The sequence below is a fragment of the Ipomoea triloba genome, chromosome 5 (genome assembly GCF_003576645.1).
Source record: "Ipomoea triloba cultivar NCNSP0323 chromosome 5, ASM357664v1".
Taxonomy (NCBI): Eukaryota; Viridiplantae; Streptophyta; class Magnoliopsida; order Solanales; family Convolvulaceae; genus Ipomoea; species Ipomoea triloba.
In genome coordinates this window covers 24006502-24021350 of record NC_044920.1, presented here as the reverse complement: position 1 = coordinate 24021350, position 14849 = coordinate 24006502, and the positions used below count along the sequence as shown (strand labels likewise).

Sequence of the window (14849 nt, the reverse complement as noted above, 5' to 3'; positions counted from 1 at the left end):
GCGGCGGGCCGAGGGCAAACGGCCTTGCACACGGCCGTGTGAGGTTATTTTTCCAGCTTTCTCTCCCGCTTCACGTCCCGCTGCTCTGATCCTCCTTGAGTGACATATTTGCTTCCAAACTTGTTCCATTGTGCTCCAAAAAGTCTCCTAATGACTCGTTGTGACCCATTTTATCTAAGAACATCAAATCACACAAACAAGTCATATATTCCACTCAAGTTAAAGCACTTTGTTGATTAAAATGAGGGCTAAAAAGAGGTCAAAAATTAGATGTATCAGCAGGAGAGAATCGGCGGTGTGAGTTGGCGATAGTGGGAGAAAGAGAAGGATATTCGTTCGGCGACAAATTGCTTTGTTCTGGCTTAGTAGCTCTCCACTCGGTGTAGCAAATTCCATCTTTGGAAGCAGCTCATTAATTATATGGCTTTGGGGCAACAAATTTGGGGTTTCTTGGAAAATTTCATCTCAAAAAATTTCATATGGGCACGCAATTTCATCGACAAAATTCAGGATGCTGAATTGGGCCATAAGTTCTTTGATTAGGTTTCTCGGAGACCCAAAAATTGAGCCCTGTTGCTGGAGTATACAAAATGTGAAGAGACGTTGCCTACAAGAGAGGCATTCTCCATATGGTTGACAAAGCTCTTGAACTGTACTCATTTGTGTTGAAAACCTATAATTTGCTTCCAGACATAGTCGCGTGTAACTCTTTCGATCCATAGCTAAAGCTCTGATATTCTATATTCCTAGGTTGTTCGTTAGTCTCTTCTAATCCTTTTACAGCTAAAGCTCTAATTTCAAGATTTGCCACACTTGAAGCATGTATTGTCGGAATCCGAGGTCGGAAATGAAGAATTGTTGTGATAATTTGTGCTATAGGGATTATAGTTTTGGCGTGGTACATAATAAGATGAAAAGATTTTTGCTTGTTGTTGGAATTCAAGGCTTTTACTGCCTTTTAGAGCTGCGATATATGCCCCTTCTCCGAGATTGACGGTGGTATTGTTGTTGCTCTGTAGGGCGGTAGAGCTGATTTTCGATGAATTCGCGACGGAGGTAGAAATGGAGGTAGGAGTTACGGTGGCGAAGAGACCGGGCGTAAAAAGATGAAAATATCCCATGCCACAAACGACCCTTAGACGGAAAAACTAACAAAGTGGACCAAATGTGGAACACGTTTAATAAATGTGGTCTCAATGTGGCAAAAATAACTAAAGCGGACTAAAATTGGGAACACACCAATAACAATAGGACCAAAAAAAGGAATTCACTCTTCTCTATTTTAGGATAAGCCTCCATTCCTTATGTTAACACATAGCTCTGTCTCTGATCTTTCTTTTCAAACTTCAATCTTGTGATCAATTGAGATGTCCATGCAAACTCTATGAATACTATTTGTGTCCCTCCATGTTGTTATTTCAAGTGAAACAAAAAAAAAATGTATATATTAAATCAATTTTTTTCTTTTATTCATCTATCCAAAATTATCAATTATTCAACATATTAAGGTGGTGTTTGGTTCACAATTTTTGTATCTTAAATAATTTATTTGCCTATTTTTGTAACTTTACTATCAAATTCTTCTCATTTTTTGGGGGTATGATATAAAATATGTTGGTTTTATCAACCACGGATAATCGATCGACAAATCAACACAACCGAAAAATCAACTAAGTATTTGGTATAAAATTAGAGCAGCGTTTCTCCCCTCTCTATATTGGCTATGTTTGACAAACCTAGCTAAAAAGGTAGTTGAAAGCTGAAAAGTAACTGAAAGCTAAAAAGCTATAAGCTAGGAGTTGAAATTGGTGAGTTGTTAAGCTAGCTGTTATGCTTAAAAGTGTTTGGTAAACTTAACTTTTTGATAAGCTGATAAATGTAAAAAGACTAAAAAGGGCATCTTCATAAAATTTAAATTGGTTTGTTTACATATTAAAATAAAACTATTAGCAAATCATGATCTAGCATCTCATAATGAAGTAGCAATATTGTTGTGAATCTCTTTCATCTCAATAGAGGTCTGACTTAAACTTTCGTTGATGGAGATATTACTACTTGAATCTTGAAGTTCATCGGGCGGTATGTAATCTGTAAACAAGAATTACTATTGCATCTCGTATATCCGTAGGCTTGTAGATGATATATATTTTATTGTATTACTTGGATTACTTGAATGGTTGTACTATGTGTATATGATATATATTTCATTGTATTCCTTCATTTTTTTGATACACACACACACACACACACACACATATAATTACTATGGTTGTACTACCGCCCAACTAGCGCCTAGTGCCTACTGCAACCATGTCATTGCTTCATATATAATATATGACATACCCCACCGCACATGCATTATTTTTTGTTGTTTTTATAGGTCGCCGCCTAAGCACTGCCTAGACCGCTTAGGCGCTAGGCGCTAGTCTACCGCCCAACTAGCGTCTAGTGCCTACTGCAACCATGCCATTGCTTCATAGTGGAAGTATAATATAATCTCATTTGTGCATATTTTTCTAATTGATTTGGATCTACTTTGAGCCTAAGTGCATTATATTGAAATCTTCAATGCATATTTCCTTGCTTTCTCATGTAGATATGGTTTCATTATTGACTTGAGTGCTTTATGGTGTTTGTTAGTGTTTTGAAACCATTGTAGATCAAATTCAAAAGCAATGGAACATTTGAAGGCATGCTTGGAGTCAAAATGGATGAAAAATGTTGACTTTGAGGTTCGACGAGATTAGGGCTTGACGCGTCGAGAATTTCCAGTACGCGATGATTTGGCAGAAATTCAAGGCTCGACGCGTCGATAATCCTGTACTGTGTATTATTCCAGCTCTACAGGATTTCCTATTTTGCCCATATTTGGTCTCCACTATAAGAGGCTTATTTTCCCAAAACACTAGGACCAAGCTGCATTTTTTGGAGACAAAAATGAGTGAGTGAAAGGGTGTTGTCTCTTCAAGATGTCAAGGAGGGATCCACCAACTTTTTGAAGAAGATATTCACCTCAAGGAGCTACAAGGACTTTGGAGGAATAAGGAAAAGCTACGAACGCTACATTTGGGAGAATCTCTTCCCCTTTTCCTTTACTTTCTTAGTTTATTGTAAACTCTCTTACATTTTTGCCAGATTTTAGGGTTAGGGCCAATGATTTGAAACACACCAAAGAAAAAAAAAAAGCCTAAATCGATAAGCCCAATAGCCCATAGGGCTAGCTTGAAACTGAACAAGCTGACAATATTGACACCTCTAGTACAAAATATGAATGCCATGAATGCTAAACAACACCTAATAATTTTCTTGAAAATTTTATATTTGATTTTACTAATTTAATGCTTTTTTTTCTTCAGATGGACTAATTTTAATACAAAATAGGTAAAATGTCATCGTTTAATAAAGGGTTTTCTTCTTTTATTCTAAAAATAATAATTTTCTTAGTATATTGAGATATATGTTAAATAAGAATAAAATTTTATACGAACGTGCAACTCGGGTTGGGTTGGTGTTCCCCCTCTTTGTATTTTTCACTTGATTAATTGAGTTTGGTTCTTTAAAAAAAAAGAACAAAACTTTTATAAAAAATGGTATTATAATAAAAAATAATAAGGAAAACGTGTCAAATAGGCCACTGAACTTATCGCTTTTGTGTAATTGGGCCATTAAACTTAAAAAGTGTGCAATTCAACCATCAAACAAGCAAAATTTGTGCAATTGGATCATTTTTACAAAAATTTTTAATTCAATTTGAGTTAAAAACATTTCAATATTGACTCCCAACTAGTATGGTAGAAGAAAATGCCACTCTTAATACATATATGTTAGTAATATAATTGGATTTTACCAGAAAATTTTTGTAAAAATGATTCAATTGCACAAATTTTGCTTGTTTGATGGTTGAATTGCACACTTTTTAAGTTTAATGACCCAATTACACAAAAGTAATAAGTTCAGTGGCCTATTTGACACTTTTTCCTAATAATAATAATAATAATAATAATAATAAGTGACGGAGGTGATGGAGGTGGTGATGGTGGTAGTATGGTGGTGGTGATGGTCGTAGTGTTGTTGGTGGTAGTGTGATGATGGTGTTTGTATGGTGGTGGTGGTTTAGTGGTAGCATTGATAATAAGGCTAACATCATCCCAGCCAATCCCTTCCCTTTCTAATCTAGGTGGCAAGTTTTTTATTATTGTTTAATGCCATGTGTATTTGCAAGTGGAGAGAGAATTGCTAAATTAGAAATAGGGGAGAGAATGAGAAAAAGAAGAAAAAGCATGCTAAAATCTAACAAAAGCTGTTGTGCACGGTAGCTTTGTGTACTTTTTTATATTTTTTATTTCGTATTAATTATTTATTATATTATTTGGTTATTATATTTATTATATAATATAAATGTGAGATCACTTTTGAAAGTGAGAGAATATTGCAGGGATGTAGAACAAATAATGAACAATTTGTAAATTTGATGATGTGAAAGTGTGATCCATTTTAGAAAGTTAGAGAAATTTCTGGGTTAAGGATAAGCCTAATAACTTCCAACAAAAAATTTAAGACATTTTTCATCAAATTAGACCTTTTTATTGATCAAAATTGATATTTTCTATGAATACCCAAATACAATAAAATCTAAAAAATGACTTTCAATAGTCATTTTTTCGTGTTTGCATGGTCAAAGAGAATAAAGTCAAAGGGAATTATTCATTATGATCAATGAAAAAAATGCGACGAAAAATGTCTTCCTATATTTTTTCCTGAATTCTTTATTTTTTTGTCTTTTTATTTGTTCCCATCTCTCTTAAGCTAGCTTTCGAATTATTATTATTATTATTATTATTTATTTTCAAAAAAAATGTAATTTCTTAGATAGTTTTCTAACTCATTTCTGAAAATCATTAAAAAAAAACATTTTCTAAGTTTCTAAATCGAATAAGGGTGTGTTTAGAAAGCAAGAAAATGATTTTTGGAAACTGTTTTATGGAAAATGAGTCATTTTCCAGAAAATAGTTTCATTTTCTGTGTTTGGTTGTATTCTGAAAAACTGTTTTTGTGTGTTTGGTTCATTTTCGGAAAATTAGTAGAATTGTATAATTATATATTTTTATTATAATATTTATTATAAAAGAAAGAAAAAAAAAGGGTCACGACTTTGGTTTCCGCCAGAATGGGTGAGATGGCCATTTTGGCGGAGAACATGCGAAACGAACATTTTGGCCATTTCGAAAAATGACTTTCGGACAAAAAATTCGGAAGTTATTTTTCAGAAAAATGAATTGATTTTCCTTGATCAATGAAAAATGATTTCCGTTGACCGCATTTTTCGGACGTTGCAAACACCAAAAGCCCCGAAAAATAATTTCGAAAATCATTTTCCAGGCTACCAAACACACCCGAGAAGAGAGTAGTTTGATTAGGGACAATAATGGAAATAGCCATTTTCCCAAAAGCCAAAGCGATTACTCCGTGTCTCCCGTTGCTGAATGAATCAAAAAGGGCGATCGAGTTTCCAAAAAGTAAGTTTACTTTTCAAGTAAAGAAGAAGGCTGCAGATAAAATGCATTATCTTAAAAAAAAAACTAAATAAAAATTTTTAAAAATAAATAATAATTTTTTTTTCTCTTTCACCATCACATTCATCTGCTTCTCCTCAGACTCCTCCCAATCCTCCATCACTAACAAGTTGGCATTCAGAAGAGGCTCATCGTGCTGCATCCTGTCTGTATTCATGAATTTCCCAGGGGGATGACGATGCTGTGTTAAGATTCAGACGTTGATGTATGAGTTTGCAAGCGATAATATATTTATATATCCTTTGTTTTGAGTTTTGGCTGACGAATTTGAATTTTCTGATCTATTAATATATGTTTCGATTATTATTGATAGGATTGTAGGTGTGTTTATGATTCAATGTGCATGGAGTTCTAGAGGTTATGATTTCTGATTAATTGGTTGGATAACAGCACGAGATGATTGGAATAACATTGTCGAATGGATCGCTTAGAACTGCTAAATGTTGTTCTAGTGGCTTTTCAAGCTCATATCCTGACCGCATTTCGCATTTCGGTGTCAAGTGGCATCCTGTGACTCGCAATAGATCTTCAATTCAGGAAAGGTTAGAAATCTTTATTGATAACGTAAGGTTTTGCTAGTGTTCCCGTGACTAATCTAAGCTTGAAGCCGTTGATTATTGTTGTCTGGTCATTTGGTGCAGAAAACTGTCTTGTCCAGATGGTTGGAATTACAAATCAAGGCCTGTTGTTTCCACCAGAGTGGTGTGCATTTTTTCTCTTTTCTCCAAATGTGGAATATTTGTTGATGTGTTGTCATTTGATGGAGAGAGTGCTAATTGTCGTCAATTTTGTTTTCTGGTTACAGGGTGATGGAAATTCGTCAGGGAGGAATGAAGCTCTAGACATTGATGAAAATGAACTCTTGGCAACTAGGAAAGCCCTTGCTGAGGCTCGAGCCAGACAAGAAGCTGTTGAGAAGGAGAGAGATCGTTTGCTCGAAGAGTTGGCTCGATCTGAGGCTAAACAGAGGGATTATGTAGATGCTATTAGGCATGATAAGGAGATGGCCATTTCAGAACTTGAGGCAGCGAAGTCCATGTTTAATCAGAAACTAGAGCAGTCTGTAGAGGAGAGGTTCAACTTGGAGTCTAAGCTGGTCCTTGCAAAACAAGATGCCATTGAGCTTGCAGTGCAAGTTGAGAAGTTGGCAGAGATTGCTTTCCAGCAGGCAACCTCTCACATTTTAGAAGATGTGCAGCTGAGAGTTTCAGCTGCTGAAACATCTGCTGCTGAGGCAGCTTATCAGATTGAGGAACAAATACGGAATGCTACAGAAGGTACCATATTTTCTATCATCCAGCAGTCTAAAGATGCCTTAGAGAAGGCTCTGGCTGTGGCAGAATCGGCTGGTGACCATACAAGAAAAGCCATGTCAGCGTTTACAGATGACATGAGTTCTGTTGAACATCTCACATCTATCCAGTCTCAAAATGTTAAGTTACAAACTGTTGTTAATGATTTGGAATCTCAGTTATTGATATGTAAAAATGAGGTTGAAAGGCTAAAATTAGACTTTGAAACGGTGAGCCAACGTGCAGTTGCACTTGAAAACCAGGCAAATGATGCTGAGAAAGCACTGCATGCATTTCAGGAATCAAGTAGAAAAACAGCCATACAGCAGGAGCAGGAAATCAACTCCTTATTGGAGAAAATGAAAAAGGAAACTGCAGAAAAAAAGAGAGCAGCTTCAAAGGCCTTTAAAAATGAACTCGAGAGTATTAAGGCTGCTATTGAAGCAGCAAAAGAAACATCTCGTTCCCAAGAGGAAGCATACATGCGAAGATGTGATGCATTGCAGAGATCTTTGAAAGCATCTGAAGCTGCTTCAAAGATGTGGAGGCAAAGAGCAGAACTGGCTGAAGCTTTGTTATTGAATAAGACTTTGTCTGAAGGAGAGGATGAGGATGCTATTTTTGTTGGTAGTGGTGGAAGGATCAACTTACTGGTGGATAATGATTCACAGAAATGGAAACTTTTAAGTGATGGTCCTCGAAGAGATATACCTGTCTGGATGGCACGGAGGATAAACTCCATCTGTCCCAAGTTTCCACCTAGGAAGACAAATATATCAGAAGTTATGGCTTCAAGGTTTAAATCTCTGCAATTGCCTAAACCTGATGAAGTATGGTCAATTGCCCAAGAAAAGCCAAAGGAAGGAGACATACTCATTGAACATGTGATTGAAAAAGAAGTCATTGAGAAGAAAAGAAAATCTTTGGAACGTGCTCTTCAAAGGAAGACGATTAAATGGCAAAGAACTCCAGAAGAAACAAAATTAGGTGCACTTTCTGAAACTTCTATTCCATTACTGCTTCTCAGTAAAAGATTCTTACACAAGAAAATGTATAATTTTGTTATTCTAACTGCTTGTGATGCAGAACCAGGAACAGGTACCGGACGTGAGATAGTGGTTAGTAGATATTTAGCACCCTTTACAATTACAAATTGAATAGTATTGGAATAATTTTCTTTTTTAATTGAAAACAGTTTGGCTGTTTTACTTGGAAATTTAAATTGATTGATAAACGCTGCAGATGTTAGTAGAACACATGTCAGCAGTGTCTAAGATCTAACCAAGTTTTGTCTTCCTGCAATTGGCTCTGGGATTTCTAATGACTTGATGCATCTTGATTACATCAGCAATAATGATTTCTTTAGAGGGAAAAAGATCATAAATTATTACTTTATGTTTTCTAGCGCCATATTAATAGGTCTTATACCCATAGGGTGGTACAGGCCAGAATAGAAAGATCTTATAAGATATATATCAGCTCAAACTTCAAAGGTTACCCTAGTTCTCAATCAACCTGTAATTCTTTAAGCTGAGGAGCCAATTCTAAACTCCAGCTGGCATTCTCCTCTTAGGAGGATCATACTTGCACTGCCATTAAAATTTTTATGCTTCTGCATCTCCAGTGCACAAATAGATATCATTGTTTGTGCTTTTTATTTTTTTAGTAGATTAGTAGATTTGAGTTTCAAAAGCTTCTTATAATGTTCAAACTTATCAGTTTCAAGCTTTTAATTGGGAAAGTTGGAGAAGGCAGTGGTATCTTGAGCTTGCTCCTAAAGCTGCTGATTTGTCACGTTCTGGTGTGACAGCAGTGTGGTTTCCACCACCGACAGAATCTGTTGCTCCACAAGGTTTGCACCTTATACCTTCCTTTTCTAGCAAAGTCTGTTTTTTTTAATGGCTATTTTTCCTTGAACTGTAGTAGTCTGAGTGATAACATATGTTGTCTTTAGTAGCAGAACTTTATTTACAAAGCACTTCTTAATGGAAAATCTAGCTCCATGATAATGCATGGTAATCTTAATGTTATTATATTAAGTTTAGCTATTACAAAATGTATTGATATTTGTTTGTTGTTTCTGTACCCTGATTTTGTTCCTGTCAATTGCAAACAACATACTAACATTGCTAAACAATGTTTTGCAGGTTACATGCCTTCTGACCTTTACAACTTGAATTCTGCTTATGGTTCTGTAGATGACTTAAAGCACTGTATAGAGGAAATGCATAACCAAGACCTTCTGGTATATGTATTATAACTTTATAAGTCTAAATCATAAAATTTACCTGACAATCTGAATGAATGAATACTCTTTTCATGAATGTTTCTGCTTATCTTATCTGTTTGTGTATCATCATTGTCTTCTATAAAGGAGCCTTTTTGGATTTAGGTCTGTTAAATGATTCCAAAAGTTCATGAAATTAGAATTTGGAACCTGTGCACCCCATTCGCCATGGTTGATAGACTCTAAGTCTAGGTTGGCATTTAAGCTTCAAAGTCGATTTATCTTAACATATTTGCCATTTATGTTCAGGCCTTGGGAGATGTTGTTTTGAATCATCGGTGTGCTCATAAGCAGGTACTGCATTCCTGAATTATCCACTTTTGTCATCTTATATGAACATGGTAATTGGTATCATTGTTCTTGACAATAGTATTGTTGTGTGATGAACATCTTTACAGACTATTACACTTACCTAACAGGATAGAATTGTTGTGCTTTGAAGTTCATCATTTTTATTAATGAAAATATTTATGGGCATTATGTGGACTGCAGAGTCCAAATGGTGTCTGGAACATCTTTGGAGGCAAGCTAGCATGGGGACCAGAAGCGATTGTTTGTGATGATCCAAATTTCCAAGGGCGTGGAAATCCTTCTAGTGGTATGCTTATTCTTTCTGCTAAGATGCATTGCTTCTATGTGTAATTATCATTTTGGATGATGAGGGAAACCCCACAACCCTTTCGAGTGTGAGTAAACCCCGCCTTGTGACCCTAGCTAGCAAAGGAACACAAGGAAGTAAACCAGCCTAGGTTACCCATAGTTGACCGGCTCAAACCAAGAGGGCAAGGATTCAAACTCGTGACCTTGTGGTTACAAGTGTGGATCTCTTGCCATCTTGGCTGGGGTGCATGCTGGGAAGTAATTTCCTGATGACCAGGACTGTGTGAGTTAATAAAAATGTGGAGTTCTTCAAAAACAAACTTACTGCATTTGCACAAATGTCCTGCATGTTTGATGTAATTAGTTCTGCATCTTTCTCTTGGCATTTGTTTTGAGTAAATGCACTATTCTCCAAGCATGCTTCTCAGATATCACTAATCATCCATTCAGTTATCCCAGTATATATGGCTCCCAACTATGCAGTGGCCATAGATTTTCAGTTGGCAATAATATTGTCTAGACACCTTGTGGGGAGGAAAAATCCAACTCCATAGTGATATTTTATAAACAATAATTTGATGGACAGCCTTGCTGTTCAAACTTACGCACGGTTTTGAGAGGTTTCTTAATCCTCTCTTATGTTGGTCCTGAAAATTTTAAGTTTCAGATACCATCCAAAATTATTGTCATGATTGATGCCATTCCGTACTTTTGGCCGCTTTGATGTGTTGTGAACTTGTAATTCAATAAAAGGAACTCATTTCCTGTTTTGTTTTGCTTATTAAATGTAGGTGATGTCTTCCACGCTGCACCAAACATAGATCATTCACAAGATTTTGTACGGAAAGATATAAAAGAGTGGCTGAACTGGCTGAGAAATGATATTGGTTTTGATGGGTGGCGTCTTGATTTTGTGAGGTGAAGGTGTAGATTTGTTGAAATTTCTGAATGTTGGATTTTCCCCCATCTTTTCAGAGTACATATCAAATTCTAGTATTAAGTTTTGAGAAGTTAATGAAGTGAAGATTCTTAGTTTTGATTTGTAGTTGAGCTGACACTTCTGATTGATATGTTGATATTGGACTTTAGGTTGTTTAATAAATTTCATTTCTTCTTGTATGTAGAGGTTTTTCTGGTGGCTATGTGAAAGAGTATATTGAAGCTTCAAACCCTGCCTTTGCTATTGGAGAGTATTGGGATAGTCTTGCTTACGAAGGTGGTAATTTGTGTTACAATCAAGGTGAGTATTGCATGCAAAGTAATACATATGGAGTATATCTATTTTGCCTCAAAACTCCATAATGTGAATTATAAATTGATCTTTTTCTGTTGGTCTTGATTTTAATATATCCTTGAGTGTCCAGATGCTCACCGGCAACGCATAGTTAACTGGATTAATGCGACTGGTGGTACCTCCTCAGCATTTGATGTCACGACAAAGGTATTAGTGTAGTGCACTTATTTCATTTTATAGAACTATAGAAGTCATAACCTGGATACCTGTAGGTTTTATTTTGCCCTGCCCATAATTTTGTTCCCAAATATGGATTCAAGTACTGTGAGAAAATCAGATGCTTAGAAAGATTCTATCCAGCATCAAATTATCTTCTGAAAGTTTACTTGCAATATTGGGAAAATAAGATAAAAAAAAAATAATATTTCAGCTGATTAATTTATCTGGTAACTGCATTTCTTGTTGAGTTTGTTCCGAAGTGTTAATGGAAATCTGTTAGCAAGGGAATAAGACATATTCCTATAGACATTCCCTGATATAGTGATATTGCTTATGATAATGCACGTGCTTGGACTTTGATGAGGATATTTATTTTATATTGTTGACAGGAGGCAGTACTTATAGTGATTAGATTTTTATTTTACTTTTAAGAAAATTGATAGAAGGTCCAAAATAAAAGGGAAGGAGACAAATGCATAACCTTTTCCACAAGTTTAGTATTGATTTGTCTGTACATTCAAACTGGAGATGTTGATGTTCAATTTTCCACAGGGTATACTTCATTCTGCGTTGCATAACCAGTACTGGAGGTTAATTGATCCTCAAGGAAAACCATCAGGAGTAATGGGATGGTGGCCTTCACGTGCAGTAACATTTTTAGAGAATCATGATACCGGATCAACACAGGTTTCTCTCTCTCTCTCTCTCTCTCTCTCACACACACACACACACACACACACACACACATGCACAATGTGAAAGAGAATTGCCCAGGCTGACAATATCAGCTCTATTCAGATTGTATTGGACTTGCATATAAATATATATTTATGGATATAAGTCTAGATTTGCTTTGTTTTGTATGGGAAAATTGAGACAAATTATGTTTGTGCATGTTGCGGTTTTATTGTCCAATTCTATATATTTTCACTTGGTAAACTTGCATTTAATTAACAGCTTAAGATACTAATAATGAGGGTAAGTTGGCTTAGCTTAACTGCTTGAGGAGTAAGAAAAAGATGCTTTCTGTCCTTAAATGTTTAGCCAATTGGTTTCTTTGTTACTTATGTGGGACCTTCGATAATATGCTACTTTCTAGTTTTCTTTGAGTTTTGCAACCAAAAGAATTTTAAATTAATTGTGTGCCTTTTGCTAGCTCTTTGCTAATAATGTGTACTAAATTTCTCTGTCAGGGTCATTGGCCCTTTCCACGAGATAAGCTCACTCAAGGATATGCATATATATTGACCCACCCTGGAACAGTAAGTCCTCTATTCCCAACACTGTATAATGTATCTATTGATTATATACTGTTGATCTGGTTGTAGATTAGGAAAGAAAAAGTATCCATAAGAAAGAGCTTGGTTCTATAAAGTGTAATTGAGTACTACTTTCTTATTGTAGCCACCTTTCTCTTTCCAATATATATTTTTAACTATTGAAAGAAAAACAAGAAGCGAGTAAAGTAATAAACTAAGAGTGCATCCACTAACTAGAGATATTCATAATTTTTCTGGGGAAAGGAAAACAAAGAATATATTTACTCGTACATTTGAAAAATAGAGAATTGAAGTAAATGCAAACGGATGATAATGTCACAAGACAAAAGCATGTCAGAAATTTGTGTAGCAGATTTACATTTATAACTTCTAGAATGCAAAATTTAAAATGACTTTTACGAGTTGTTTGCAGCCTGTGGTGTTCTATGATCATTTCTATGATTTTGGAATCCGGGACATCATAACTGAGTTAATTGAGGCACGGAGGCGAGGTGGAATCCATTGTCGAAGCCCTGTGAAGATTCTTCACGCAAACAATGATGGGTATGTTGCCCAGGTTGGAGATTCTGTGGTGATGAAGCTTGGCCATTTTGATTGGAACCCTTCAAAGGAAGTTTACCTAGATGGGACATGGCAGAAGTTTGTTGACAAGGGCTCAGATTATCAGGTGTGGTTGAGGCAATAATAATACTACAAAACCAACAGTTAGAGAGTACAGAGACATGTGTTTTCTCCTCCCCCCAATAAGGCAATAATGTTGCTACTTCCCAATCTACTGCAACTTCAAATTGTTGATAAATATATCTTATTCAATATTTTATTAAAATAAGATAAAATTTAAACTTATCATACTTTTGACTTATCATCACTTCGTTATATATCATTTGTATGTTGTTAGCATCACACATGAAAGTTGTCAAGTATTATTGGACTTGTTCACTTAATCATTGTCATGCATCTTCACATCTTTATAAAATAATATGCCTTCCCAGACTCGAAAATGTACTTTGAATAAAGTTCTTCTTGTGAATAAATTAAAAACAATAAGCAAAGTAAAAAAAATTAGCATTTAAAAAAAATGTTGGGCTAAGGGAAATTTAGAAATATAAATACGAGGTAAATTTTAAAAACTCCTTAACTGATTAAATTTAATCTGTTAAGTCGACGATAATTCGACTATTTAGGCGCCCCACAACTATACTTAGATCAGCGAGTTAACGATTGGTAAAATTACGATAATTCGACTATTTAGGCGCCCCACAACTATACTTAGATCAGTCAATTAACGATTGGTAAAATTATCTGTTTAAGTTAACGATTAATATGTAAAATGACTTAAAGAGTATAAATATATACCATGTTGTGTATGGTTTTGTCTGGAAGTATTTATTTATAGGGTTCTGATTATTCGTAGTAAATATTTGGAGTTTCTTTGTTTTCTTTTTAGTAGTGTATTGTGCTATTCTTACAGTGTGCTTCACTATATGGTGGGTCGTTGATCATTAAGTGTTCTATTTTTGGATATATGGATATATTGACTATGGAATTGTTCTCTTTTGATAAACTGTGTTGTAATATAAGATGAGTTATGGATTCATCTTGATCAAGGGCTGCGTTCTACCCTCTTTTTTTAAAAGTAGTTAATTGGGTTATTTTGACAGTGTGCTGTAACTTAAGTTGAATTCTTATTGATTCTTGTTGATGAGGCTTTGGGTTCTTTGATCATTATTTGTTTCAATGTGCTTTTGATATATTGAATTGAATTGTGATACTTTGACACACTGCAGTAAATAATGCGAATTGTGTATGACTTTCAGTGTTCAAGTGTTTGATTTGTTTTTGAAATGATTTTCAGCATTAGTATTCTTTTCAGTTTGTTTTTTAGTTTTTAAAATGATGTTCTGCATTCTAAAGTGTTCCTTTTAAGTGTGTTGAATGGTTCTTTTTAATATTTAATTTAGCTTCTTACTGAACTAATTTTTTTCAGTGTTTTGAATGGCTCTTTTTAATTTTTGATTTAGCTTCTTATTGTAATATTTAATTTAGCTTCTTACTGAACTAATTTTTTTCAGTGTATTGAATGGCTCTTTTTAATTTTTGATTTAGCTTCTTACTGAACTATTTTTTCAGTGTTTTGAATGGTTGTTTTTAATGTGTAATTTATTTTCTTACTGAACTAATTTTTTCAGTGTTTTGAATGGTTTTTTTTTTTTTTTAATTTTTGATTTAGCTTCTTTCAAGTATTATTTTTTGGTGTTTGAATGGTTCAAGTATTATTTTTTGGTTCTTTTTAATTTTGTTTCTTTCAAGTATTATTTTTTCATTGTTTTGATGAATGGTTCTTCTTAATTTTTAATTTAGCTT

At 34.8% G+C, this 14849-nt stretch overlaps 1 protein-coding gene across 2 annotated transcripts; it reads left to right on the top strand.

Annotated features, from left to right (window-relative positions):
* Window positions 1-5584: 5584 nt before the first annotated feature.
* Window positions 5585-13347, top strand: LOC116019759 (paramyosin-like). Of its 2 annotated transcripts, none has more exons than XM_031260083.1 (15): window positions 5585-5778; window positions 5964-6115; window positions 6215-6275; window positions 6379-7852; window positions 7952-7983; window positions 8585-8717; window positions 9013-9110; window positions 9402-9446; window positions 9645-9750; window positions 10544-10670; window positions 10877-10992; window positions 11117-11193; window positions 11758-11892; window positions 12399-12467; window positions 12898-13347. In XM_031260083.1, the coding sequence occupies exons 2-15, from the start codon at window positions 5970-5972 to the stop codon at window positions 13168-13170; spliced, it is 2892 nt and encodes a 963-aa protein (XP_031115943.1). In that variant the 5' UTR covers window positions 5585-5778; window positions 5964-5969; the 3' UTR covers window positions 13171-13347. The 2 variants fall into 2 exon arrangements, with proteins under 2 accessions (XP_031115943.1, XP_031115942.1); XM_031260082.1 differs by having other exon boundaries at window positions 5586-5778; window positions 5887-6115.
* Window positions 13348-14849: the final 1502 nt, after the last annotated feature.